Source organism: Cenococcum geophilum (genome assembly GCF_001692895.1).
Source record: "Cenococcum geophilum 1.58 unplaced genomic scaffold K441scaffold_6, whole genome shotgun sequence".
Taxonomy (NCBI): domain Eukaryota; kingdom Fungi; phylum Ascomycota; class Dothideomycetes; order Gloniales; family Gloniaceae; genus Cenococcum; species Cenococcum geophilum.
The window spans coordinates 1,954,934-1,981,199 of NW_027137564.1; the positions used below are offsets into that span (position 1 = coordinate 1,954,934).

The 26,266-nt window shown below is 47.1% G+C and overlaps 8 protein-coding genes across 8 annotated transcripts; 6 read left to right on the forward strand and 2 right to left on the reverse strand.

Annotated features, from left to right (window-relative positions):
- The first annotated feature begins 6 nt into the window (after nt 1-6).
- On the forward strand, nt 7-5,356 carry K441DRAFT_628806 (uncharacterized protein). The gene is made up of 5 exons (XM_067646211.1): nt 7-215; nt 337-492; nt 585-3,685; nt 3,753-3,901; nt 3,950-5,356. The coding sequence occupies exons 1-5, from the start codon at nt 160-162 to the stop codon at nt 4,952-4,954; spliced, it is 4,467 nt and encodes a 1,488-aa protein (XP_067508152.1). The 5' UTR covers nt 7-159; the 3' UTR covers nt 4,955-5,356.
- A 1,739-nt stretch (nt 5,357-7,095) lies between these two features.
- K441DRAFT_541824 (EXS-domain-containing protein) lies at nt 7,096-8,548 on the forward strand (the record flags this gene model as incomplete). The annotated part of the gene is made up of 5 exons (XM_067642665.1): nt 7,096-7,186; nt 7,243-7,292; nt 7,350-8,044; nt 8,096-8,412; nt 8,475-8,548. The coding sequence occupies 5 exons, from the start codon at nt 7,096-7,098 to the stop codon at nt 8,546-8,548; spliced, it is 1,227 nt and encodes a 408-aa protein (XP_067508153.1).
- A 321-nt stretch (nt 8,549-8,869) lies between these two features.
- On the reverse strand, nt 8,870-12,413 carry K441DRAFT_543206 (uncharacterized protein; the record flags this gene model as incomplete). Its single annotated transcript, XM_067642726.1, has 2 exons — nt 8,870-10,280; nt 10,330-12,413. 2 exons carry the CDS (start codon nt 12,411-12,413, stop codon nt 8,870-8,872), a joined length of 3,495 nt encoding a protein of 1,164 aa, XP_067508154.1.
- Nucleotides 12,414-13,181: 768 nt separating this feature from the next.
- K441DRAFT_542555 (BIG1-domain-containing protein) lies at nt 13,182-14,334 on the forward strand (the record flags this gene model as incomplete). Its single annotated transcript, XM_067642701.1, has 5 exons — nt 13,182-13,279; nt 13,331-13,641; nt 13,707-13,805; nt 13,863-14,105; nt 14,198-14,334. 5 exons carry the CDS (start codon nt 13,182-13,184, stop codon nt 14,332-14,334), a joined length of 888 nt encoding a protein of 295 aa, XP_067508155.1.
- Nucleotides 14,335-16,467: 2,133 nt separating this feature from the next.
- On the forward strand, nt 16,468-18,572 carry K441DRAFT_290201 (uncharacterized protein). Its single transcript, XM_067640976.1, has 4 exons — nt 16,468-16,739; nt 16,812-17,463; nt 17,520-17,604; nt 17,663-18,572. Exons 2-4 carry the CDS (start codon nt 16,832-16,834, stop codon nt 18,494-18,496), a joined length of 1,551 nt encoding a protein of 516 aa, XP_067508156.1. The 5' UTR covers nt 16,468-16,739; nt 16,812-16,831; the 3' UTR covers nt 18,497-18,572.
- Nucleotides 18,573-21,498: 2,926 nt separating this feature from the next.
- K441DRAFT_653934 (uncharacterized protein) lies at nt 21,499-22,768 on the forward strand. The gene has a single exon (XM_067647616.1). The coding sequence runs from the start codon at nt 21,547-21,549 to the stop codon at nt 22,624-22,626; it is 1,080 nt and encodes a 359-aa protein (XP_067508157.1). The 5' UTR covers nt 21,499-21,546; the 3' UTR covers nt 22,627-22,768.
- Nucleotides 22,769-23,325: 557 nt separating this feature from the next.
- On the reverse strand, nt 23,326-23,967 carry K441DRAFT_674220 (uncharacterized protein; the record flags this gene model as incomplete). The annotated part of the gene is made up of 3 exons (XM_067650726.1): nt 23,326-23,409; nt 23,470-23,775; nt 23,830-23,967. 3 exons carry the CDS (start codon nt 23,965-23,967, stop codon nt 23,326-23,328), a joined length of 528 nt encoding a protein of 175 aa, XP_067508158.1.
- A 144-nt stretch (nt 23,968-24,111) lies between these two features.
- On the forward strand, nt 24,112-25,888 carry K441DRAFT_653936 (uncharacterized protein). Its single transcript, XM_067647617.1, has 3 exons — nt 24,112-24,409; nt 24,470-24,682; nt 24,811-25,888. Exons 1-3 carry the CDS (start codon nt 24,154-24,156, stop codon nt 25,761-25,763), a joined length of 1,422 nt encoding a protein of 473 aa, XP_067508159.1. The 5' UTR covers nt 24,112-24,153; the 3' UTR covers nt 25,764-25,888.
- Nucleotides 25,889-26,266: the final 378 nt, after the last annotated feature.

The following is a 26,266-nucleotide window of genomic DNA, read 5'->3' on the forward strand; positions in this document are numbered from 1 at the left end:
CTACTCACGAAGTGTTGCCCATCTACAGAGACCCTCCTGTGCTTGTCTGATCAGAAATCCATCACATTTCATCAACAAACTCGCAAAACAACGCTCAAATCCATCACCTTGGCTTTACTCGCGAATGACGGATGTCGTTCAGTCAGGTTCGGCCTTCATATGTCCCTAGACGACGTTCGTGATGCGACTTCAAAGGCGAAAAAGAATGAAATCGCGTAAGTGACCATTTATTATACGGTCGCTCATTGCACTATTTTACTATTTGAGACTATGCGAAACCGAAAAATCGCTTCGTTTGTTTTATTATCGTGCGGTTGTGTTAATATCGCCGTGCAGAACCTGTGAGCTCTCCCGGAAGCGCAAACTGCGCGAGGTCTACGCCTACACGGCCCTTCTAAACGCAGCCCACCAACCAAAACTCCACGATCTGCTTTTCGATGCTGAGCCCGACGAAAATGAGTTGCGCTTCTTAGATGAGAATGACATTGCAAAGTAAGATCACTCATTCCTTATTCCAATTGATAAATAATATCCTTTCGACAAGTCGCTCGCTCTAAATGCTGATCGCTGTTGCCCACTTGCAGAGGTCGATACTTCAACGACTCGACTCTCCCGTCATCTTACCAAAATGCAAAAGTATCACCCAAATCTCCGAGCCTGTCAAACTCCAAAGCTCCTGTGTCCTTCTCATCAACCTCATCGCCACCGTCCATTGTTAGCGGCGCCGTTGCAGTGGATGGGCAGCCCAGGGGAGCCTCTGCCTCGCCGTGTCAAACCCATTTATCCCCAACCAACGACTTCGCAGCTGTCGATGACGGCATGGCGAAGCGCCCACAAAAGTCTTTAACCAGTGTGCACCAAAATACATTCACTCAATCGAAAAGTCGTGGAGACACCCATTCGGACGACATCGTTCTCGACAAGGTTACCGCCGACGACCCCGCTCCAGTATCTCGACCGAAACTCTTGAAGCTCTCTGAGGGAAATGAAAATGAAGCTTTTCATCCTCGAGCAGATGTCTTGTCAGATAGCCCAAGCATCGACCCTAAGAAAGACGTGCCTATCACATCTGGAGATATCGCCAACCTACCAGAATCAGAGATTCCAAATCATGATTATGATTTGACACCTCGACCGCCTCAAGTAGTGCATTTACCTCCGAAAGAGGAACAGGAACGACATTTGCGCGAGATTGAAAACGCCCAGGAAAAGGTGGTGCAAAGAGAGCGGAAGGAAGATGAGAGGCTTGGCCTACCCCATGGATCCGTTGCTGGCGAACTTACCTCTTCTCCATCTTCGACTGTGGGCCCCTACTCTACCGCTACCCCTCATCCCAACCATCACTCGCCCGACACAAGCCCAGATGAGGAGACTTTCCGCGATGGTGTAGCCCAACTACGGCAACCTAGCCTAGATCACGGCTCAAGCGAGCAGACAGCTAAAGATGAGCACGACAACACTTTGAAGTGGAATATGAAAGTTGCAAGGGAAGATGCTCGTGCACTCAGTCCTGAAACACCGGACGCGCAGTTGCAATTGGAAGACGAGCAAGCCATCCGACTTGCCCGGAACTCAAAGTACTTCGACTCGAAAGTCCCTCATAGTCAATCTTCTTTCGCAGGCGAAGGTCGTTCGCTTACTAGCCAAGCCGAAGATGTCGTATCAGAGAACCAGAGCAATGGCGTCTCTTCGCACATTGATGGTTCCTCAGGAGTACAAGCGGTGGACACAATCCATACTGCACCCACAGATCCCTTAGAGGAAAACGCACCTAGTCTGGCGAATACTGACACTATTGCTGTGAAGCCTAAACACCATCAGGCGGCACCAACCGAACAACCAACGCCTCCTGTTGATATTGAAATGCAAGATGCACCAAATTCAGTGACACACGAAAAACAGGAAAAACCGCTCACACCAAATGCGGAAGAGACCGTGGCTCATGTTTCATCAGCCATTTCAAAGACCCCTATTGAGAAATCTCAGTCGTCTGTTAGCTTAACAGCACCCGTAAATGGTACTTTGACACCAAGCTCTACTCGCGCTTCTACCTCGGGAAGCCCAAGCCAGCCTCGCAATAGTGAACGCAAAGATAAATCGAAGCTTTCTGTAGTTTTTGCAAAGCAAGAGAATTTGCGGCCTGTAAATTCTCTCCAACTCTACAATGAGGATTATGCTGCACTTCGAGGGGCCTCTCAGGATTCGAGCAAGGATTATCTCCAAGGCCTATTCTCCTTCCAGGCACACCATCCCCCGCGATCTACTCCCCTTCAAGAACTTCTCAGCTCGGCCCGAAAAACAGTTACAACATCAAATACCCTCGCTAGTTTGCGTGAATGTCAAGATTACAAGATACTAAAGCGTGTTTACCAACTGCAAAATGCTAATAGATGGTCTTTGCGACAAATTCAGAAATGTGCTGAACCACCTCGTCCTACTTCTCACCTTGATCATCTCCTTGCCGAGATGAGATGGATGCACACTGACTTTAAAGAGGAGAGAAAGTGGAAAGTTGCGCTTGCATCAACCTTTGCGGAGTGGTGCGCCGAATACGTAGCCAGCAATCCTAGGCAACAAGAATCTTTGCGAATCAAAGTACGGCCCCACAGGAGACTCGACGCTACAGCTGAAATAAACGATGACGAAATGCAGGATGCTCCTACTCCAGATCTTATTCCTTCTGGCGCAAATGAGACTGAGAGCGAGTCATTCCCCGAGGATGATGATATTTTATCGGGCTTCAATGGTTCGAATGCCCCTGTTGGACTCTTTTCCCTCGGATACGGAGACGTGGTAATGAAAATAGAACGAACACCGGCCAGCGACGCATTACTCCAAGAGCTTCCTGCGTATGAGCCTACACCAGTAATGAGACCATCGGTAACTGACACACCTTCAACCCCTACTTCGGAACCGCCTATTCTTCCTGTATCTAAGCTTGTCACTGGAAAACTCATTTCTCAAGTGACGGGCCCGCCCCGGAAACGCAGCCGATACGAATACGAGCAGGAGGATGAACCCGTCAATACGCCTAGCAGATCCCATACGTCAGAGCATTCTATGCCCTCTACACCAGGTCGTCGCTTCAATAGGAATGATCTCCCCCCAGAGATGACGAATGTTGCCCTATTCAATCCTGAAAATAAGCATGTTAGAGACCGTATTCAGGCTGGCCATGCATTTCGACCTCCATCAGAATTTGCGATGCCATCGACAGGCTTTTTTGAGTCTCGAGTCTCTTCTCAGTGGTTATGGGACGAGGATCAGAAGTTACGGAGCCTTGTTAAAGAGTATACATTCAACTGGTCACTCATTGCTTTGGCCTTATCCCTACCCTCTCTATACACTTCTGGTGCAGAACGACGTACTCCTTGGGAATGTTTTGAGCGCTGGGTACAGCTCGAAGGGCTTCCAGCCGAAATGTCAAAGACGCAGTACTTTCGAACTTACCAGTCTCGGTTGGAGGCGGCTCAGAGAACTGTGTCTGCACAGCACCAAGCGTTGCAACAGCAACTTCAACAACAAGCCCAAGCTGCAGGTCAGACGTTGTCGTCACAAGTGCGACGACGAACTACACAACCTATACGGGTCGAGCGGCGGAAAAACAACAGGTACCTTGCAATCATTGATGGCATGAGGAAACTAGCTCGTAAGCGTGAATCGGCAGCGCACAAGCAGCAAGAATGTAAGAATCCCCCCGTTAGTAGATCTTCATTATTTACTGGATACTAATCGTTTCACTCGCAATTTAGCCGCAAAAGCTGCGCAGTTACGAAAAGCTCATGAGGCTGCTGCACCAAAGACTAGTGTACACACACCACAGGAATTCAGTAGGCTCAAATACGAAAGAGAGGTCAAGATACTAGAGAAGCAAGAACAGTATCGAATAAACCTTCAAAGGGTATGATGTATTTCCGGACATATTATTTCATTTTCTTACATATTGCAGGCTGCTGCGCAGCAACGGCAAGGTCAAGTTGCAGGACAACCTCAAGCGATGCCTAACGGTATTGGTCAACCGCAACGCAACGGAACCCCTAATGGCAACGCGCCTGGACCTAGTCCCTTAGCGAATTCTACCTCTCAGACAGGCCACCCCGCTGCGAATATCAACATGCAAGCTCGATCACATTCAGGCCAACCTTCAATGCAGAGCAATTTCCCGAACGGGAATGTATCCGGAATTCAGATGGGTGTTCAAGGGATTCCACAAGCTCAGATGCAGGCCAACATCCAAGGGCAACAGAGAATGCCGCCTCCTGAAAATATGCGACTAGGTATGCAGAGAGCCCAATACCCATCAACAAACCAACACCAATTCCAGTTACAACAACAGCAAATTAATCTTGCAGGCAACATATCAGCTAGTCATATTGGAGCCGGTAACGGTATGCCCAATCCCAGCATGATGGCTTCCATGGCCGGCCAGAATATGAATGGAAACTCAACTCCGTCAATGAACGGCATGTCTGGGTCTGCAGCATCCCCACGCATGTCTCAACTCAACCCATCTTTACAAAACCAATCCCGACCGCTATCTAGCGGCCACGTCCCTGCTATTCATAACATTCAGAATCAATTGAAGGCACAACATCCAGACTGGTCTCCTGAGCATGTTACAAAAGTCGCTACAGACCAGATGAAGCAATATTCTCTGCGAGTGCAGAGAGCGTCTGCAATAAACGCTGCGGCAGGTGTATCAGCCGTTGGTGCTGCAAATCAGATTGGTTCGAATGTTTATCTCCAGAATGGCGGAACTGTTGCCGGTAGCCCGTCTCCGAACTCTGCGCAGAATTATCAACAACTTCGACAGCAAATGATGCACCAGCGTCCGCAACAAGCCGGTAGTCCGAGGTTGAATTCTGCTCGACCACTGAGCCGGAGCGCAACTCCTCAGAACCCACAACTTCAACAGAGTCCTGGACTTCCGCAAGCGCAACTGGCGAGGAATTAATTGGAGGATTTGAGACTTGCATTGTACATATGTCATGAGTTTTTATTGTCGCCTCTCGGAGTTCGGGTTTTGGGGATACCTTCTAGGATGGTTTCTTGGACTTGGGAGAGCAAGGCGCTCAGGTGTCGGCAGAACAGCGAAACTGCTATTTTTTGGTGGGGCCTTTATTGTGCAAGCTCAAGCGTTAAGAGTAACTTAACGTGTTGTGTTACTAGAGCTTGAATGTCCCAATTTTTTTCGAGCTGCATTGGCTGGATGCGAAGCTCCTTTGACCTTATTCCCTAGCGGATATATTTGAAGCGCAGAATTTTGCCCTGACTTTACTGTAAATAATTGCATCTTCAACGTTTTGCCCTGTCACTCGTGGAAAAGAGATTGTGGAAGCCAATGCCGCACAGGCTCCCCTTCTGTACTACGACTGATTTATTAATCTTGAAGAATTTATGTAACTTTCTCTCGAATCGGCTTCAACCCTTCGTTTCTTCAGATTCTTTTATCTCATATCACCTAACCATTCCATCAGTTGCAAATAACACACTCAAGCGACCAAAGGACAAAGTCTTGGTTCGTAAAGTTTTCAGTTGTCACTTACCCTCAGCCACTGGCAGAATCTTCAAGCTATATGTACCATTTATGATAGCGTTCAACCGAAATCAACCGTTTTCTAATACGGTTTCCCGCTTAGTTCGACTCAGAACCTTCCTTCTAAGAGTTCAAAGACACTCAGTATGCACGAGCAACAGAGGACAGAGGTCCTATACTGCGTCGACGTCCAGACGGTTCTCGACACTTCTGCTGCCACTCTGTGCCGGTAGGTTGTTGACTATGTACAAATTCAAGTGAAGAAACCTTGGCCATCTAGGAGCACTATAGCACAAACGCTTCTGAAATAATGCAAGACTCGAACGTCTACGGGATCGTCAAATCTAACTTTTCCATCTTCACTTGCCCTTCTCGTTTCCATAATGGAACTTGTTCCATTTCTTGCCTAACAGGCTGGGCTAGCAGAAAGAACTATTAGCAAGCACCTTTTCATTTCATTTCTTTTGCAAAAACGAAGTATTTTAGGATGGGAGGTTTCGTATTGGGTTTAAGAAGGTACATTGGGTGGATTTCGTCAACCTACATCAAGTTTCTGATCGGAAGCTTTTTCCTTGAGAGGTTCACTGTTGATGCCGGGGTCGCATTATATTATCGTCTTCTTAAGCTATGCAGAGAAAGGCTAGGTTGGTTGGATATACCGGAAGAGTTCAGTTCTTCATTTCTAACGGAATTTGGGTCACTTGAGAATGAATACTAGATTAGCAAGCCTCCTACGAAGGTTGACAAGTTATGTGGCATCCCCAAATAAGTCTCTAGGAGTCTTGCCCGAAAAATTGGGAGCAAGGCCAGGTAAGAATACATCAAAAGTCTTTGCGTGTCCCAGGGTAGTATCAAAAGGTCTACATGCCGAGCTTCGTGGCGACGCCGGGCGTATATGTTGGGTGAGCACCACTAGCTGTCCACCTATCTTCTATATCGGTGACAGCAGGTGTATGCATCTTGTCTATTGGTACGACAGCCTGCACAACAAAGTATAAAGCATCGACGGTGCCTGCAGCTATAGCAAGGTTGCAAGTAAATGTAGACGTGATAATCGAATACTGCTACAAGTGAAGGTAGATTGAGAAGTGCAAGAGCTGAAGGTCAAGCTGTCGAAAGGCGAAGAGCAAGCTGGAGCGGGATGTATTTTTCATTTCTCGTCAATGCTCTCGGATGGAAATGTCCCTTCCTTTGATTCCCGTTACAAGCGAGAGCGTTATGCTAATGTCGACTCGGGCAACAGCTCTTTCTAGCGGATTTAGCTAGGCTAGAAGCGGGCCTAGTATGTGGCTTGGCCTGTAAGTGGCTGTAGGGCTGAGGCTCAATCCTTGGCGAGCTGAGGCGTCCATAACCCATTTGAGAAGGAGAATGCGTGGATACTAGCTCAACGCCATTCAGCGCTGCCGTGATACGATCCGGACTCCCCTTGCTTCCGAGCCAACTCTGTTAATCCCCTTACTTTCACTCACCATAGTCGCTCTTTGCACGCTGAATGCCGGACAGAAGTAACAGAAGAGGTGGTGCGCGATTTGACAGGGGATTCTTCAGGCTTCAGCAAAATGGACGGTGACCCAGCTGTTAAGCCCGAATTAGATTCGTTTAGCCGCCTTCTTCCCTTGCCCTACCGAGTCGCTCTAATCATCGTCCTTGGTGGGTGAAAACTTCCACCACGAGAACCTGGAATGTCATTGCTGATCTTTATCCAGGTATCTGGGCTTGGGGATTGAACCTCCAATATCTTAGTCTCATCAAGATCGTAAAACCACCTCATCGTATAACCACAGATAAACTTATGTGCTAAAAACTCTCTCAGGATGTGCCAGCGCTGATACGATACCCTTCACGAACCTCTCCTACGCACCCTCCTCACCACCTCTCTTGCTACCGGGTCGCAACCTTTCTGACAATTCCACTCGTCGCCTCACTCCTGTTTTTCTGGGCCATCACTCGCGGGAACTCCACATCAGTACAGCGCTGGGAGATTCTACCGAACCTCTATTTACTCGTGCTCGTTGTCGGCTTCGTTGCCCCAATCCCTTTTCTATCTCGCTCTGGCCGGTTCCGCACACTCGCAACGCTCAAGCGCGTAAGCATCGGGGGACTCGCTGAGGCCCAAGATGGCAAATTTGGAGACATTCTAATGGCCGATGCTTTAACGTCTTATGCAAAGGTGCTGGGCGATCTATTCATCGCGCTCTGCATGTTCTTTTCTTCAAAGCATTCTTCCACGGGACGCCCAGATCGAGGATGCGGAGGACAATTCATGGTTCCTTTTATCATCAGCATACCCAGCGTTATACGGCTACGCCAGTGTCTCATCGAATATTTCCGCGTGCGAAATGGCAACAAGCGAACTGGAGGCATGGGGAGTTCAGGATGGGGCGGACAACATCTTGCCAATGCACTGAAATATACCAGTGCATTCCCAGTGATTATACTGAGTGCTTTACAGCGTGGGTATGATCCTAAGAAGATCGGGATGACTGAAGCGGGCTTGTTTCGATTATGGTTCGGCGCTCTGAAAAATTGAATCTGTGGTGATAAGCTTACAATGCATAGGCTCTTCTTCGTCTTCCTCAATTCTTTCTACTCTTTTTACTGGGACGTTACTCGCGACTGGGAACTGTCGCTCTTCTCCTCTGCTCGAAAGAGCCCAGAATACCCGTATGGCCTGCGACGACATCTCTACTTTCACGCAAAAGAGATTTACTACTGTGCCATCATCATTGACTTACTGCTGCGTTGTACCTGGAGTTTTAAGCTCTCGCCTCATTTGGATCATTTTAATGATTTAGAAGGCGGCATTTTCCTAATGGAGGCGTTGGAGGTATTTAGGAGATGGATTTGGGTATTTTTCAGAGTTGAGACTGAATGGGGTAGGCTAACCACAATCACATCTTCCGCTCAGAATTTATACTAACTTCGAGCGTACTTGCAGTCCGAAACAATCGTGGACCTCTACCCGATGACATCCTTTTAAATGAGATGAGCAATAAGTACGATGAGGATTGATCTGGGTTTGTATTGTAGCATAGCGTTGGTGTATGTATGCTATGAGGCGTTCAAGCAAATAATAGTTTTGTAACAGTAGTGAATTCTTTTGCAAGAGGTTGCGGAGCACGGTAGGCCCTCACGTCGGTTAGACTTGTTAGTATATATGTTGTAGTGAGGCTCTTATTCTGCTGAAGTTACGCCTTTCGAGTTCATACTACTGGCACCAGAGTTATCTGGATATGACGTGACAAGCTTATCTTCGCTAATTTCGCCAACGTCGCCGGAATTACCAGGGAAATTTCCACATTAATCTCACATAAGTCCCATGGCTGCGCCATATCATTCATCCTCATCGTCCATTTCCGCCCACGTTCCCATAGCACGGCCACCAGGATCCGAAAAGGAAACTGACCCATCCTGGTCAGCAACGACTTCACTACCCTTATAGTCGGCCCTCTCTTCGCCTGACACATTTTCTCCGTCACTTCCTGGCTTCTCCTTCTCGGTGCTGCCTCCAATCTCGAGGTTCCCCTCACTCCCCTTCCTTTCTCTCTCCTCTTCCATCAGCTCTGCCGTTTCCCAATCATCCACTACACTCTCCTTCCTCTTTATCTCTGCCTTCTTTTTATTTTTCGATAAGCTTAATACTGTGAATGTATTTTTTCCTTCAACAGGACCCTGCCTCTGAATACGCATAGGCGCCGCCCCCTTCGCTGCAACCTGACTCCATCCCGTTCCCGTTCCACTATCTGTTTCCCTTCGCAAAATGTTTAGGGAACCATCGACACGGCAGAGCTCCAGAGTGCCCAGGGAATGTGCAGATAGAGATTTGGAGATGGTAGGTTTGAGGGACATGAGCAGGGTTTCGAGGTCGCGGTCAGAAAGTCCTAGAGTGTTGACGACTGGATTCAGGGCAACTTCTTCACTTGGGAGAAATGAGACATCCAGCGTGATTCCGGATTTAGTGTCGATGGCATCCTTAAGTGCTGAGCGTAGTTCTTCAATGGTGAGACCAAAACGTGGGTTTGTCAGAAGGAACCCGTTGTAGGGGTCACCGACCAAATTACTAGCCTTCATTCTACGCTGTGTATCTGTGGTGAGGGAGCTCATATTTGCCACCGTAGCTCGCTGGGATTGTCGAATACGCATACACTCTGCGAGAGTTTTCATTGGTGCCATGACGAACCGAGGGGTCTTAAATACAGCTACGTGCCGGTGAGGCTCGGGATCCATGCTTTCAGAATCAAAGCCAAAGTCATCCGCGAGGGCGTGAATAAAGGTCCGTTGGTGGGAAGGCATCGGTTTGAGCCTGAGGCGTTTCTCGGCTGGGTTGGCAGCGAAAATACGAAACTCTTTCTCTTGAGTGGAAGCCCATGATAGGTTTTCTTGATACATTGTGAGCGTCTCAGAGGTATATGGAATGTGGTCATCCTTATGAGTTGCGGGATCGATGTTGAGAGCCAGGGCGAGTTTGCGATTCCTTTCCAGACGAGCGCATTCATCATCACACTTCAAGAACTTTTTGGTATTTCCTTCACTATTCCTTGACGCGTTGCATCTTGCTTCCTGCTTGACACGCTGGCATTCGCAAGTAATGAAGGTTTTGTGTTGACAGGGTTTGTCTTCTTTACAAGGGTATGGAGAGTGACATGAAGTTAGACAAGCATGCCCACAAGTTGCTAATTCTTTGCCGCAAGGCTGCTGACATGGCTCTTCGCATTGGCCCGGCCTATGGCATTGTCGTTGACATCTAAGATAAAGTTAGCCTCTCATAGTCAAGAAGAATGTTTAGAGCTTACTTATGCGCCCCGCATTTGAGTCTCCGGCCACATACCTCCCCACAGCGAACTTCGTTGAGCCAGCATGGTTGGTTTTTTAGAGTATTCTTGCCACATAAACATGGCTTGGTAGTGAGGAAAGGGCATTTTGGACAGCTCTCATTGTCAAGATGGCAGCTATGAGGTACTTGAGAATGTCCGCACGACTTCGACCTGTCGCATTGGAACTGACAAGGGGGTGGCTTAGTCCCGCAGGGCAAAGGAGGCTGCAGAACCGTACGACCACAATGGCAGCTAATTTCGTCAAAAATAGCCTCACGGCAGGTCCCACAGGGTCCCTTGTGGCAGAGTTCCTGGCAGCGGTGTTCAGGGTTGCCACATTTCAACAAACGCTCACAAGTTCGTGTACAGATATGCTCAGCTTCAAAGCTATCGTCAGGCTGCCTAGGGGCTGAATGAAGCGGTCTAAGTTTGCGCTTGCTAGCTTGCCGCTCGGTTGCCTTGCGCTCCCCTGGACAACACCTTTCACCACACTCGTGTCGGCCACAGTTGAGTGTGACACGACAGACACGCAGGCACTGGGGAGGCTCCTCCGTGCCTTGGTGACAGATTGTCGACGAGGTTGTCCGCCCACAACAGCAGGCGATTGAGACATTCTGGAGGCAAGGAGAGCACTCTCCTTGGTGACAGAGTTGCAAGCATTCGTGACCGCATAGCAAGAGCTTTCCGCATGGTCTCGAACAGTTTGGAATTGGGTCCTCGCATGTTCTTCTAATTTTATCCGAAATCTCGCTCAACCAAGTTTTGCCACAGGGGCAGTGAGAGATGACATCGGGTGACCGAGGGCAATGTGGAGGCTCGATGTCCTGTTGATGACATGGTTTCGAACAGTGATGTATCCCGCAATCAAACTCTCTTCCACAGGAATTACCACACTCGAACAATCCAATCCACTGTTCAACGACTTTTGTCCCATCCTTAGCAAAATATGAGCGTTTGCTCTCTTCTTCATCCCCTCGGTCGCAGCAAAGTATTTCTTTCTCAACTCGCCCGCAACAACAACGGGCAGGTACACGAATTTCGCAGGCACCACACAGGCCTTCATGGCACGGCCTTGTGCAGACGTGGTCACCACAGGGCATGATCTCACCACACGGTTCACCACAGCTCCACCCATTCTCATAATCAGTATCAAGGCATCGCCTCGTGATGGACTTCTTTCCACAGAAGCAATTCCGCGTAGGTCCCATCTGGGAACAAGGAGGACATGGCCCGCTATGGCACAGAGATGGGCATGGATGCGGACATTTTTTAGGTAGATCGCGTGGTCTCGAACATGTCTGACCACAAGAGAATGGCGGTAAACCGGGTAATGGCTTCGGATCAATCTCTTTTTCACACCAACACGTGAAGACTTTAGGCAACGAATCTTTAGGGAGATTGCAGCCAGGACACCTCCACTGCCTCGGAGGAGGCAATTCACCACCTTGTACATCCTGACGTGCGGCTGCAGACCCTTCGTTGGCTGACCATTTTTTGATGCAACTAAGATGGAAAACCGTCCAGCAAGTCCTGCAGGACCATATCCGAGAATTCCTTCGAATGTCTTCCGTACATATGGCACATTCGTAATGGCCGTTATCGATATCTTCATGTGTTCTGGTGGAAATATCAGGCGCAGAAGATTTCGAAAGTTTTCGTCTCCGTTGCTGAGGTGGCCGAATACTCCTCGCTCCTGATGCTGGTTGGACATGCGGTTGGCCTGGCCGGAATTCAGGAGCATCTGCGTACAGATGAGATGCAGTTCTCGCAGTTGCTGGCCCATTTGAGCTGTTATCCTCATTTTCTATTGTGAGCTGGCCTCCAAACTGTCTGCCACCTTGAACTGTCCGGTGAGGATGTGCGGGCTGTCCAGGTTGATTATGGGAACTTCGTGCTTCTTGTCTTCCAGAACTATTCGCCCCGCCTCTTTGTCGGCCTTGCAGTCCTCCACCCCGACCCCTTCGATTCCGGCGTAGCGGCGGGTTCTCGGTTACAGAAATATCAGCGCTGGAAGGCTCTCTAGGCTGAAGTTGATCCGATAGAGTCACAGATGCAGGTCTCATTGCTAGAGCAGCACCTCGAGCAGGTTGTGCCCGGCCATCTCCCCTCCGACCGCCATGAGTTTGGGTCTGTACCACGTCATCACCCTGAGGCTCTTGTTGGCTCTCTCCAGCGTTTCTATTTTGCAGTCGGCGACGTCTTGGCCGTCTCGTAGGTCCTGTAGATATATGATCTTGAGCTTGTGGGACCGAAATTGTTGTTGCAGACATGGCTATGGTGTCGTGGATGAGTGGATGAATGGACGTGGTGGCGCGGACGTCTAGAAGATGCAAAAATTGAGATCGGTATACAGCGGCAATTCAAAGAAAGCAAAGGGGTGTAGTCAGCGACGGACGTGACTTTGCAGGCTCCAAAAAAAAGGCCTGGTGAACAGTAGGAAAAGGTGGTGGTGAATGTGGGATTGGATTGGTGGGGAGAAGGTTAGTGGCAAGCAATATATATCGATGCTCTCTGGGGGTGTCGAAATGACGCTAGTGTTGGCACAACCTAGAAAGACTCAGAGGGTGACTCTTTATATCAAAGGCATGACGGACCCCCAGATCGGGCGCAAAAGCTGCGGACGCGCCACCGGTTGCCGTGGATGTAAGCTGCTATGACTCTCCCGTTCACCCGCAGCAGCACTAACTAAATTATCTCTCATTTTAACGACCCAAAAGAGCGTCATCGCCAAGAGGAAAAACTGTCGGCCCGTTATCCTTGCGCCGCTCTATCTCCAGGCCTCAAGGTCTCAAGCTATCTACCACCCCGACCACTACATCCTCTCTACCGCCATGGCGCTTCGCATGCTGAGGGTATTGGCCTTTATTTCAGTATCTTCCGTATCTGCTTTCCGTAATACCTCGCCGTTTTTCCTCTTCTCAACCGACAAGTGCGCCACCGCATCTCCTTCCGCATTCCGCCCAAAGCTAATTACTTCTAGGCTCGCAGAAAGCTTCGAGGCCATCCATCCTCAGCTCGTCACCTCTGCTAACATTAATTCGCAAGTCCTCGAGTCTCTTAAGCACTGCCCCTCGGCCACCTACTTCATCGTTCATCAAGATAAGGTATCATCAAGCGATTACTCAGACGGGCGTTCCACACCCTACCTAAGCCGGTGGCTCGGAGGCGCAGATAAGAGCATCGCCTCCAGTGCCATCGTGCCTGAAGTTCTCGGAAGCGTAGATGAGGTAACAATAAGGGACTATTTGAAAACACGCTGCGGAGCGGAGAGTGTATCAATTAGCGGAGCAGGTACGTGCCCATGGCTTACAGGTTATCCCTCCAGTCAAAGAGGGCATTGCTAAAGAAAAGTTCAGAGAGCCAAATTCCCGAGGTCACCTTTTCTCCTCGTATAGTCAACATTCATTTTCCTGCGTTACCCTCAGAAGATCGTGCATCGACGCTCGCCGGGTATGGTACGGCCGCCTCCAAATCCATAATTTTCAGTAAGGCATGAACTGATATTCCTAAAGATTCATTCCTCGACACTGTTATCTCTAGCAAATTAGGTAATGAGAAGTACACCGTCATCTACATCACTACTCCTCAAGGTGAAGAGCAGTCTGCACTACAATACCAGGCACAACAAATTTACGAAATGGACGATCCATTCCCAACAGCGATGCATACGGAATTGAGGCGCGATATTGAGAGTCACGCAAAGGACGTTAAGTCTGAAGGCGGCCTGTTTGAGCGATACCAGTTCCTCTCCCCAGGTACGAGTTTTTACGACTTACAACTTTCAAACAGGCTCAATCACTTCATGCCGATAGAATTAGTTAAACTTACTCATATCGGATTCATCTAGGCATCTTCATGGGTCTCACAGCCAGTTTACCCCTCCTTCTCATTCTTTACGTTGGCATCAGGGCAGTGTCTAGCTTGGAAGTCTCGTATTTTGCGTTCAGTAAAGAGATGGGACCAGCGGGGCAGAAGAAGCAATGATGCTTGGTGTATGTTTGTATACTCTCATGTCAGAAGACGGGGTATTTGGCGTTAATGTACCATATCAATAGTACGAACTTTCCGTGCCAGTTCGGAATCCGAAGACTGTATTTATCAAAATGAATAGTTTTATATGAAGCATGAGCAGAGCATTATTTCCTGAAGTGAACTATTCAGAAACAGCCGAGAGATATCTAAATTACCTTGGAGTCTTGGGACGTATCCGTTGGAGTTTCTTCGACTTTATTTCCCCAAGCATCTTGGAATCTGAATAGCCAAACATGAGAGGCCGGATCTCCGTATCGGAGCTTACCCGATCAGATACTGCCATGGATCTATTTGGTTAAAGCTCAATTATTTCATCGTCGTAATCCATAAATAGGGATTCGAGGCATGAACTAAACTTGTTTCTACCTTTTTTCACTTCGCACACCAAGCTCTTCCTGCTAATCACCTGTTTACATAGAGTCTGACTTGCTGCAGACAGATTTCCGGCCCTAGGTACGTATTGCTCTGGACTCGGCTAAAGAAAAGAAGATCTGCAAGCAGGGTGATATACGCTAGTACTGCGCATTCTTCAATCGCGTACCCAGAGGCCGGGCGGCTCGGAATTAGGGTCCTTATATAATCATAATCACCAATTTTGGGCGATTGTATTGATTATGTGCATTCCCGACCCACCTTTTTCCCAAACAGATATGCCAAAAGAATCTTTGGTCTCCGACGGTTGCAGTTAGGCATCACGCAAAACCGGAGATGACCAGATCCCTAACTCTTATCCTGACTACGGAGGTCGCTAATAGCCAATTGCACCTTCCCGATTAGGCAGTTAGGATACGTTTCTTTAGGGAACTCTCTGCAGAGGCTTAAAAATGCCGGGATTTTGTATATAATATACCTAGACGTTAATTAGGCATAAATAACATGGAGAATTGAGGCCGTAAAAGCTTCTGCCTAAGCAGAAAAGGATGCAATCTGCGGTCGCACAATTCTGGGGCGCCTAAGTACCCTGGTAGAAGCCGTTAACTACTAAAGCAGAGGCTTCTGCAACCCTAATTTACTGAATTTTTTGCCTCATTAACGACTAGATGGATTTTAAATAAAATGTTGGTGTTTTTAATGCTCTTAAAGGTAGTTATTGCGGGTGGTAAGCTTGGGTGTCCTAACTGCCTAATCGGGAAGGTGCAATTGGCGACCTCCGTATACGTGCTTGTACCTCAACAGCAGGCGCTACAGTGCAGTATTTCGTTAGCATTGTAATGTTGAGGTGTTTTGGTGCGGCTTGCTAATAAAATTGCGCTAGCTGGGGTGCCTGCAGCATGCTAACTCACACGAAGGGATAGTGGTGTTCCCGCACGAACCACTTACCCTAACCCTGACGTTGCAAGGGATAAGGCAACCTTCATAATCGGGCAAAAAACAAGCACGATTGGCCCGTCTGGTCTTTGCCCAGTGTGACTCGGATAACGTAGTTGGCATACAACTATTAGCCATCCTGCGCTGCAGTCCCTGCTGGGCCCACACACACCAGCTGCACGGAAGAGATAGCGCGAGGCAGACATCTGTAGAAGGAAGCACGAAAGTTGTTTGTCCAGTGGCTCGCTTGGTCGCCAGCACATGCCAATGGTACTAGCAGAGGCTACAGTATCCTGCAACTTTATTATGACCTCACAAATCATAACACACGTGACCTTGAAATGACTTTAAAGAAATGGCTTTGCCATCACAGAGGATACTGTAGGCTGGCGTGAGCTCTCTGAGATTCGGTGACGTAGTGCTGTAGCTTTGTGGCGATGCTGGGTGTGGCTTTTATTACCTTCGCCACAATATGCCTTTAGCATTCTGCTTCCTTCCTCAGAACAAAACAGCTCACTTCCACGCTTTCGTCCCCTCACATAGTGGTACTCTTCATATCACTCTCCCATGAGAATTCTCTCCTCTCATCCAGTTTTACGCGGAAGTGGGAAATCAAGTTGCAGCAAAGCCNCCCCCCCCCCGTTGGTCTTAGCCAACAGTTTTGGTTCATTCCGAGAGCCACTCACACGAGACTAAACTGAGAACTGATTGTCACACACACTCGCCCGCAACTTCTAACCAGTAAATATCTGCCACATTTTACTTGGTGAGCTGGTGTGATGTGCATATTCATCTCCATTGGCTTTCAAAATGCACGAACACCTCATTAGGTTCGTAGAGAGAGCACCCCGTAGATTCCTTCCATGGACTGCATGCCTTGCCCCACATTAACCGCGCCCACTAGCATTTCAGTTGCTTTGAATGCAAACGGATGAGCTCTGTGGATTTAAGTTGCTATTTCCATGACATCCCTTTTTCCAATCTGCGCGGATCCAAATCGTTTTCCCCGAAGTGTTAACCTTATCTATTCACTGTACTTCGAGAGACAAGTAAGTCCTTTGGCGTTGTACCACGTTTCTCGCCATAACCGATACGTTTAGATAGTTAACATATTCAACTAGTAAAAAAATTTATTCTCACAATGTCGTCGAAACAAAGTAATGCCAGTGCCACGTCCGTTAAGAGCGGTAGTGAGACATCTACAACTACTGCAAGTAAAGGTCCAGCAACCGAACAGGATCCTGCTCGTGAGAGAGGAAAGGTAAACAAGCTCGTGAAGGAAATAGCAGGCCTTTTTGGACAACTCACCAAACATACGACAGAGTTATCCGACTATGAGAATATTGTCCTAGAGCGCGATGATTTGAAGAAGAGACTTGAAGAGAAGAATGTAGAGCTGAAGATGAAACTTGCAGAGAAGGATAAAGAACTGGCGACAAAAGACGCAGAGTTGAAATTATTGAAGTTGGCAAAAGGGTCACAACTGGACGAGTTTATGGCTAAATATGACGAGTGGAAAGACAAAGAAGCAGCTCTACAAAAAAAAGCAAAGGCGGATATTGAGGCGGTGAAGAAAGATCATAAAGAGGCAGTGAGGGCGACGACCGAAGAGCTTGAAATTTGTCAATCCAACCTAGCCCATTTTGAGGTGAACCTAATTGCGGCGGATCGGCACATAGACACGTTGAACAACCAGCTCGCAGATTATGGCGGGCAACTGCAGTACTGGAACGGGTTTGTTCAACAATTCGAGAAATTAGACACTGTAGCCACGTGAGTGTAGAGCTACTAGTTGTCCTTCGTTAAGTTTGCTCTAACGTGTATTATAGGAAAGCAAGAATCGAAAGGCTGTACAAAACATGCTATCGCAGTATCCACGATGACTTTCACATCGATATTGTCTTGGACTCTATGGTAAGTTCCCATTACGTCGCTATTGATTGATGCTGAGTACTAATTAACTCCATTATAGAAGCCTGATGATTGGGAGAATCACATTTCTGGACTTAAGCTATCCTTGCCTCATTCGAACTCAGAACCTGCGAAACTCGCTCGTGTTGCTGCTGCAATGCATTTACTCGCCAATCATTTGAATTCTGTCGTTTTCCAACCATGCCACATACCTAATTCTCACAGCCAGAGTACCGCGATAGACCATATTCTTGGAAACCAGGTTTTCGCTGATCCTAGAGCAGCGTTAATGATGCGTGGCCTTCTGCTGTCAACGTACACACGAGAAGAATTTAGTGATCAGGTTCAAAAGAACGCGCACCAAGGAAAAGACGCATTGCTAGAGAAGCTATGCTTTATGACTAGTGATGGCGGTATCACTTTCGCCGGGAAATTGGACGGCATCTTAAATCAAGCTGCAAATTTGTGGGCAGAATTCCAGTACGTCCAGGAAACAATAGAGGCTGTCGGCGTGAACGAGCAAGCACTTTCTGGCTGGGCCTGGTGCTACGATAAAGAGTTCGGGCAGCCACCACAAGAGCCTCAACAAGATTTGCTGGATCTGTTTCCTGGGTTTTGGGTCCTTGAGGGCAGTACCGAGCTTTATAAGGGCCATGCGCTTTGGAAAGGCCAAGAGCACATAAATGCGGCGCATATAGAGTTGCAAAAATCAAGGCCAAGAGGGTTTGGTTTTGCCGCGAATATCAAGGCACCACCAGGAGGAAGACATAGGAGGTCTGTATCCAGCAGCGGTGGAACTTTTGTTCCAATACCTTCACCAACCAGCCCAACGATTAGTAGGATGTCGGGCTTTTCAGATAGAAGCAGGTTCGGTATGAATGGAAGCCGAGGCTAGATTCAAGAAGGGAAGCATAAGCGGAAGCCGTAGAGTTGGGGAATGTGGTTGTAGGCGTTTAGGGAGTCCTCTGCTATTACTTACCTTGTTTATTTCTTCAAAGGTTTCTCTAGCTCGAAATATTTACCCTTTCCCCCTCCCGTCATGATTCCTTACCATCTTAAATAGACTTGATTAGGATATTGGCCGAATGTGCGATTAACTGGGGTCGGCTTAGTGAATACCTCATTGTTAATAGACTCGAGCTCGCGGTATCTACTGGATTTAATTGGGCACTTGCATTGAACCGGGTTCTCCGATTGGTTGGTCTCTTATCGAAAGCATTGTTTGCACTACATAAGCGACGCAGCAGATCATCAAACCAACCGGGCACGAAGCCGCAGCAAGGTGGTCCTTTGCTTAAGCAGCAGGCCCTCCGCGGAGAAGAGAACTCCTTCCGGAGCAGATTTCTCCACCCAGTTACCCTCCTCCAAGTCCACGATCTGGGCCAGACCATCTTCACTACGATGCATAGACGGGGAAAGGTATTCCACCCCCGCTTGCAAAGGTCTCCATTGGGCCTGTGGAGTCTGTCCCTCCGACCGGCTGCCTTGGGCAGGAGAGGTATCATATTGCAAGTTTACGTGCAAACCCGGGACGTGCACTTGCAGCAACGCGTTCTCCATATCAAATGAATGGCTAGCAGCCTCGCCTTTCCGTAAGCATAACGGTTCCTTTTGTACTAGCTAGTCGTGGTCTCAGAAAAGTTGGACGTGGCTACTGATAGGGGTCGGCGGAAGCTAAGCGTGGTCACCGATGGAATCATTGGGAAAGATTTCTCTAATAAAGGAGGGTATTTTTAGTCTATCCTCTAGCTAAATAAACTGTCTTTACCGTATATTTAGCCAAATATTAAAGTAGGACATCTATTTTTAGCTAAGGATTATATTATAAAACCCTAGGTCTAGGATATAAAATGGGATACTATATTAGTGTTATCTATTAAGAGAAATATATAACTTTAAGATATAGGTAGCCGGTTAACCTACTTAGCTATTATAGCCTTTTACCTAGACAGGCTTCTCTAGTAGACGTGATTTTGTAATTCGGAAGACGGCGTAGGTTATTCCGACGCTAGCTAAAAAATCACGTCTAAGCTCGCTAAGGTAATAGGGCTTGTTACCTCAGCGAGCTCAGACGTGATTTTTTTTAGCTAGCGTCGGAATAACCTACAGTGGTGTGCACGACCAGCTTCACCCCCTTTAGCGAGTTGCAGATTCGGTACGCGCATCCAATTTCGCCTGGTTGCCACCAGCTGTACATAGTAATTGTAGCGAAGCCGTATGCTTGGCTACAAGAACATTACTTCTGGCGGCCTTCCTCCGCAGTGTCGTGATCTTTGTCAAATATCGTGAGGCTCCCACCCGTACGATATTGCCAAATTTCGTCAACCTCTTTGCAGAGACAGCGTTGTATTCGCGTTTTGGCGAGCATAATGGAGGCATAGTTAAGGGGGAGAAAAGGAAGCGTCGTCTTCAATTTGATTCTCCTGGCCAACCAAGGCGATTCTCCAGGGCAACCAAAAAGGTCCTTGCGTGCAGCCACAGTCGTTCGCTACAATTACTATGTACAGCTGGTGGCAACCAGGCGAAATTGGATGCGCGTACCGAATCTGCAACTCGCTAAAGGGGGGGTGAAGCTGGTCGTGCACATCACTGTACGCCGTCTTCCAAATTGCAAAATCACGTCTGATAAGTTAGCCTTTGGCGAGATTTGTTAAAAACGTAAGCAAAAATCTTAGTTTTAGCGATTTTATAAAGGGATTTCCTCTACAACGTAATAAAATAAAGTCTTTAAAAGTTCATAGATATATCTTAGAGGGCTACTTTATATACTAACAGCTTTAGAATTATATTGTCCCCTTCTAAATCTAAGATTAATCTCGTTAAAGTTAAAATCCCCGTTATTAAAAGCGTAAGTACCTTTACGTACCCTTATATACGGGCCCACGTAAGGTATAAAAAGCCTAAAATCTTATAATCTATAGAGCTAGGTCTCCTAACGTAATCCACAAGCAAGCTGGCACCACAAGCATCCTAGCACCCTTAAAACCCACCAAATTTACACTTTAATATCTTAACAACCACTTAATAATAATTTTTAATAATTTAGACCTAGACTTTTATATACACTCTACAGCTTCTATTAAAGTTGCATAGTAATTAGTTTAGTGGTTCTTAAGATATAGTCGTATTACGGTATTTTGGCTTATTTTGGCCCCCAAATTATAATATCTTAAAAACTACTAAATTAAGTGCTATGCAACTTTAATAGAAGCTGCAAAATGTATATGAAAATCCAAATATAAATTATTAGAATTTATTATTAAGTGGTTGTTAAGATATTAAAGTATGGATTTTTAAACTTTTAGTGAGTTTTGAGGGTGCTAGGATGCTTGTGGTGCCAGCTTGCTTGTGAATTACGTTAAGTAATTTGATATAATTTTTACCTTAAAATATATTGTAGAGAGATTAATTAATTTTGTTGGGGTTTATAAGTTTTCCTTACAAAAAAAGCTTATGCTTCCATACAAATCTCGCTAAAGTCCCTCAGACCAAGAAATCGATCAAATATCCAAAGGAGATTAGCGCGCCAGCGCAATCGATTTCTTAGTCTGAGCTTCTAAGGTAATAGAGCTTGCATGATGTCAAGTGATGATTAAGCTGACAAAGCTGCATGAAAGATTGGAAGCCTGCAGGTACCAGTCCAAGAATAGTGCATAATAGCCGTCAAACGCAGTTAGCTTACCATCGTTCAGGTACATCATTGCAAAAATTTGTCGATCCTTCAAAGCAGAGCGGGGTCTTAGATTACGGGGCTAGTCAGTTAGATAGAGCTGACAAACTTGGCGAGTTGACTAATCCAATCTAATTGCATAGTAATCCGTTTAACAAAACTACCTAGTTGGGTAAATAGCATTTTTCTATAAAACAGCATGCTCTAGGGCTTGATGCACTGCACCTGTGGCAATTCTCTACTACTTTTAGGTGCTTCAATTGTATCTTGACGAAATGATAGCCTCCAGTTACAAATATGGCCTTCTCACATTCTTCATATTCTTTTGCTCTCTTTTCCATCCTCTTCATACCCTCGCCGCAACGATATCATTGCGAGATAAACCAGAACCTTTCACCCATGATCTCATAACAACAGTTCATCAATTTCCCAATGAAACCTGGCTTGAAAACATCGCCGTGCGATCCAATGGTCAGCTGCTCGTCACTCGTATTGACCAGCCCGAGCTCTACCAGGTGGACCCATTCCCACCGCACGGCGCGATTCTCGTGCATAACTTCACTGAAGCACATGCCCTGGGCTTGCTGGGAATCGCAGAGATCGAACAGGACGTATTTGCGGTGATCGCAGGAAGCTGGAGCGATAAAACCTTGAACTACACGGCCGGCAGTTACTCCGTGTGGCGCGTAGATCTACGCTCCTATTATTCGGCTAGCCCAAAGGTGTCAAAAATCACTGATATACCTTCGGGTTTATTTCTGAATGGCATGACGCTACTCCCTGAGACTCCGCAGACCGTTTTAATTTCCGACTCAGCCGCTGGAGTTGTGTATCGCCTCAACACAATAACAAGCGCGTATGACATTGTACTAGAGGACGACACGATGAAGCCGGCCGCAGACGCCTTTGTAGTTCCAGGAATCAATGGCGTACGATATCATGACGGTTACCTCTACTACACGAACAGTTTCAAAGAACTCTTTTGCCGAGTGGCAGTGAACCCGTCTACCGGACAGGCACTAGGAAGGTATGAGGTCCTAGCTACTGGCCTTATCGGGGACGATTTCGCCCTTGCTGTATCTGGAGACGGTACCATCACCGCGTACATTACAGGTAACCCGAGCAACCTTCTAACCCGGGTTGAGATTAAGCCTGATAATGTAGAGGTTAAAGTCGTAGCTGGAAATAAAAACTCTACAGTTATTGCGGGGGACACGGCCGCAGCATTTGGAAAGACAAACAAGGATGAAGGGATCTTGTATATTGTTACGAATGGGGGTATCGCAGCGCCTGTAAATGGCACTTTTATTGAAGGGGGGAAGGTCCTTGCTGTTCAGGTTACAGAGCTGGATTAGTAGTTCAATATACAGGGAATGCGCAAAGTTCTGATGATCGAACTAGGGGGCGGTGACTCCATTATTGTACGAAAACCGAAAAAGAGCAAAAAGCCAATGTGTTAAGTAGGTCTAAGAGAAACTATGGTGCAGAAAATAATATACAATCAATCACAAAATTGAAAAGACATCTTTCATATTTATAAATGACGAGAAGAAGAGAGAATTGAAGGTGGTGCATCTAGGAGATCTCTCTAGGTGATATACAGAGTCCATATTCCTTGTGGAAATATCTGAGTATTTAGTTCAGCCGAATTAGGTAGCATGACGGAGAAGCCGCAATTAGTTGCTTCTTTAAGAGCTTGCGGGGTACGTTCCGTAGTGACCCTAGTCGTCAATGTGATATAGGATAGATGCATTACCCCGTGGGTACCATTACAGTGAGATTAAGCTCCTGTGGAAGGGGGTGTTGTGTGCACTCGCTTCTATATTTTCTCGAGGCCTTTTGGAGCCATGTAAACAGAACGGACTTCTCGAACAATCCTTCCTGCCTCAATTTAGGTCTTTCAGGCACTCTCCGGCTTCCCCAGCCGACCCGCAACTTCTTATGGGGGGCTTTATTCCTCCAGTCGGGAGAGACGGAACGGACGATAGACCCGACCGGGGTTCAAAACCCTCCTATTCTTACGTTTCTGTGGTAGCTATATGTATGTTACATCCTTACATCCGATCCATCTCAGTTTTTCTCTTCTCCATTAGGCGGATCGCCTTCTGTCTCCTCTCATCGCGGAGCGTAATGAAGACCTGCGAGAAGTTTGTCAGTCTTTAGCTCATGATAAAAAAACTAATGTGGAGAGCTTGTACCCAGAACCAAGCCGAAAGCTCCAAAAAGCCCCAAGTAAATACTACACTATTTTTCAAATTATCTCCGGCCCTCGGCTTATAATTCCCACCCGTTGCTGCGAGAATACCACCCTCCTTGAACATGTACGTATATCCAGTAATGATGAAAAGGAAGAGGAGGCGAACGGGTGTTTGGGTACCCCAATATATTTCTGCGTATTCCTCGGGCATCGAAACGGCCGTGAGATCGATAATTCCTAGGAACGCCAGGATGAGGGCGATAAATGCAGTTGCTGCTGAGGGTTTATTGAATACTGAGGGGGTGGGCTTTTGCTGATTAGTAGTCTATCGAGTATTCCATTCGAGTATGCCAGGATTTACCAGTTTCATGGACTCTCCAAGTAAGAACACAACATTTTGATCCGCAATAGTCCGTGGGGATGTTAAGAAGAAGAATGCGAGGGTGACATGGAAGAGGGATATACACCGTATGATTGCGAACGCGGAAACAATAGCCATGATTGAACAAGATAAAGAATGGTAAGATTGGAGAAGCGTCGTGTTCTTTCGTATGGGGATAGAGGTTAGTTCGGAGATAGGAAGGTCCGTTCCTGATCATCATGCTTGGCACGATTTCCAATCAATGTGAACCGTGATGAGCGCCTTTCTTCGCATACATCTCTCTATATCGCCTATAATACTAATATGGCAAGTTTATCTCCGCCGAATTCCAAAGAGAAACTGGAAGAAGAGCATCCGTCTGGTCCGCGGCATCCCCGTAGACTTTCCCGATTAGTAACAAACGGTCTTTCAGCCATAAGCGTTGCTTTTTCACTTATCCTTGTCCTTTCTATTTTTTATCCAAGCCAATTCAACCATTTATGCGGCTTCCAGAGGCCTGCTACTCATCTGAGTATCGAACAGAGAGTTGATAAGATCCTCACAGAAAACCCATTGATTGGTGTGTAAATCTTATTTCCGTCTTGCATAAAACAGCTCTAACCTCTAACTCTATTGATAGATGGCCATGATGACCTGATGATCATGATCAGGTCTCTTTTCGGTAACCATATATATGACTCGAAATTTAAGGATATGTTTGAAAATGGTGGCATGCCATACCATGTAGATCTGCCTCGTCTTGATAAGGGCAAAGTGGGCGGGGCGTTCTGGAGTGCATTTATGCCCTGCCCTAAAAATGGATCCGACTTCTCTGATGAAAATTATGCTGGGAGTACGTTTTCCACTAGCTGTTGAATGTCCTTACCATATGCAGTGCCCTCGGCGCTATCAGTATACCTTTAGTTGCCCGATGGTCACGAGCTGACTGCCTTTACCCTAAGCAAGCTGACGCATCTATAGTTGTACGAGCAACTTTAGACCAGCTTGATCTTTTCAAGCGTCTTCAAGAGAGCTATCCGAAATATTTTTCACCGCCATCTAACAGTGCAGAGGCAATACAAGCATTCAAAAATGGCCGTCTAATCTCACCCGCAGCGATCGAAGGTCTCCACCAAATTGGAAACTCTCTATCGACCCTCCGTCTGTATTACCAACTTGGAGTCCGGTATGCCACGCTTACCTGGAATTGCCACAATATTTATGCCGATGCTGCCTGCGTTTCCTCGTCCTCCGGGGAGACTGTCGTTGCCAAACCATATTGGCATGGCCTTAGCCCTGCCGGCCGCGATCTTGTCAAAGAAATGAATCGCATGGGCATGCTTGTAGACCTTTCCCATGTTAGTACTGACACCATGCGCGATGTTCTAGTAGGATCTTTTAAGGACGAATGGAATGGAAGCCTTGCACCTCCAATTTTTAGCCACAGCTCAGCCTATGCGCTCTGCCCACACCCTCGCAACGTACCAGATGATATCCTTCAGCTAGTTAAGCAGCGCAATTCTCTTGTGATGGTGAATTTCAGCCCAGATTTCATTTCTTGTGTTCCCGGGAATTCTCCAACGGGTTTACCGGACCTATATAAGCTCAATGCCACTCTGAGCCAGGTTGTCCGGCATATCATTCACATTGGAGAGCTTATCGGCTACGATCATGTCGGACTCGGCACTGATTATGATGGAATTATCAACACTCCGAAAGGGTTGGAAGACGTGTCCAAGTTCCCCGATTTGGTGGCTGAGTTGCTAAGGAGAGGAGTAAGCGACAAAGATGCTGCAAAGATTGTTGGTCAAAATTTGTTACGGGTATGGAAGGAGGCTGATGCAGTTGCGGCGAGACTGCAAAGAGAGACTCCCCCCCTGGAGGATAACTTGAACCCTATCCGGGATGAGGAGGCTCCGAGATTTGGAAGATAGAACATCGTTTCCTATATCTGAGGCCTGGAAAGGTGATCTTTTTGCAAATCTATATGTCCTTGCTACATTGGCTGTTTGTTAATTCTTAGATATCTGTACTTACATATTCTGATATTCAACGTTCAACATAACCATGTGATATCAATTTGTTCTAATTTTCCTGTCTAGACAAGTTGGATTCTTCCAATGTCTATACTCTCGTGGGAAATGCTAGCTACAAGAACTAGGAGCAAATCCGATATATTAGCGAAAGCTATATAAATTAGTGAATGGAGGTAGGCTTAGTTACGATAGTTATATATTGCTCGGACAGTGAGTGCGAAGGTTGCCCCAATTCATCGACTGCGAAGCTCGAAAGGGAACCTTATACTTAAAATATAATCATCAACCCCTCCCAACCGACCTGGAAACGAGTCGCCATTTTTAACTCCAAAAGCTTTTGGCGGCATCTAGCTGTGTTCGGGCGGTCAAGGGTGGAGACTCTCTCGCCATTGCGATGTAAG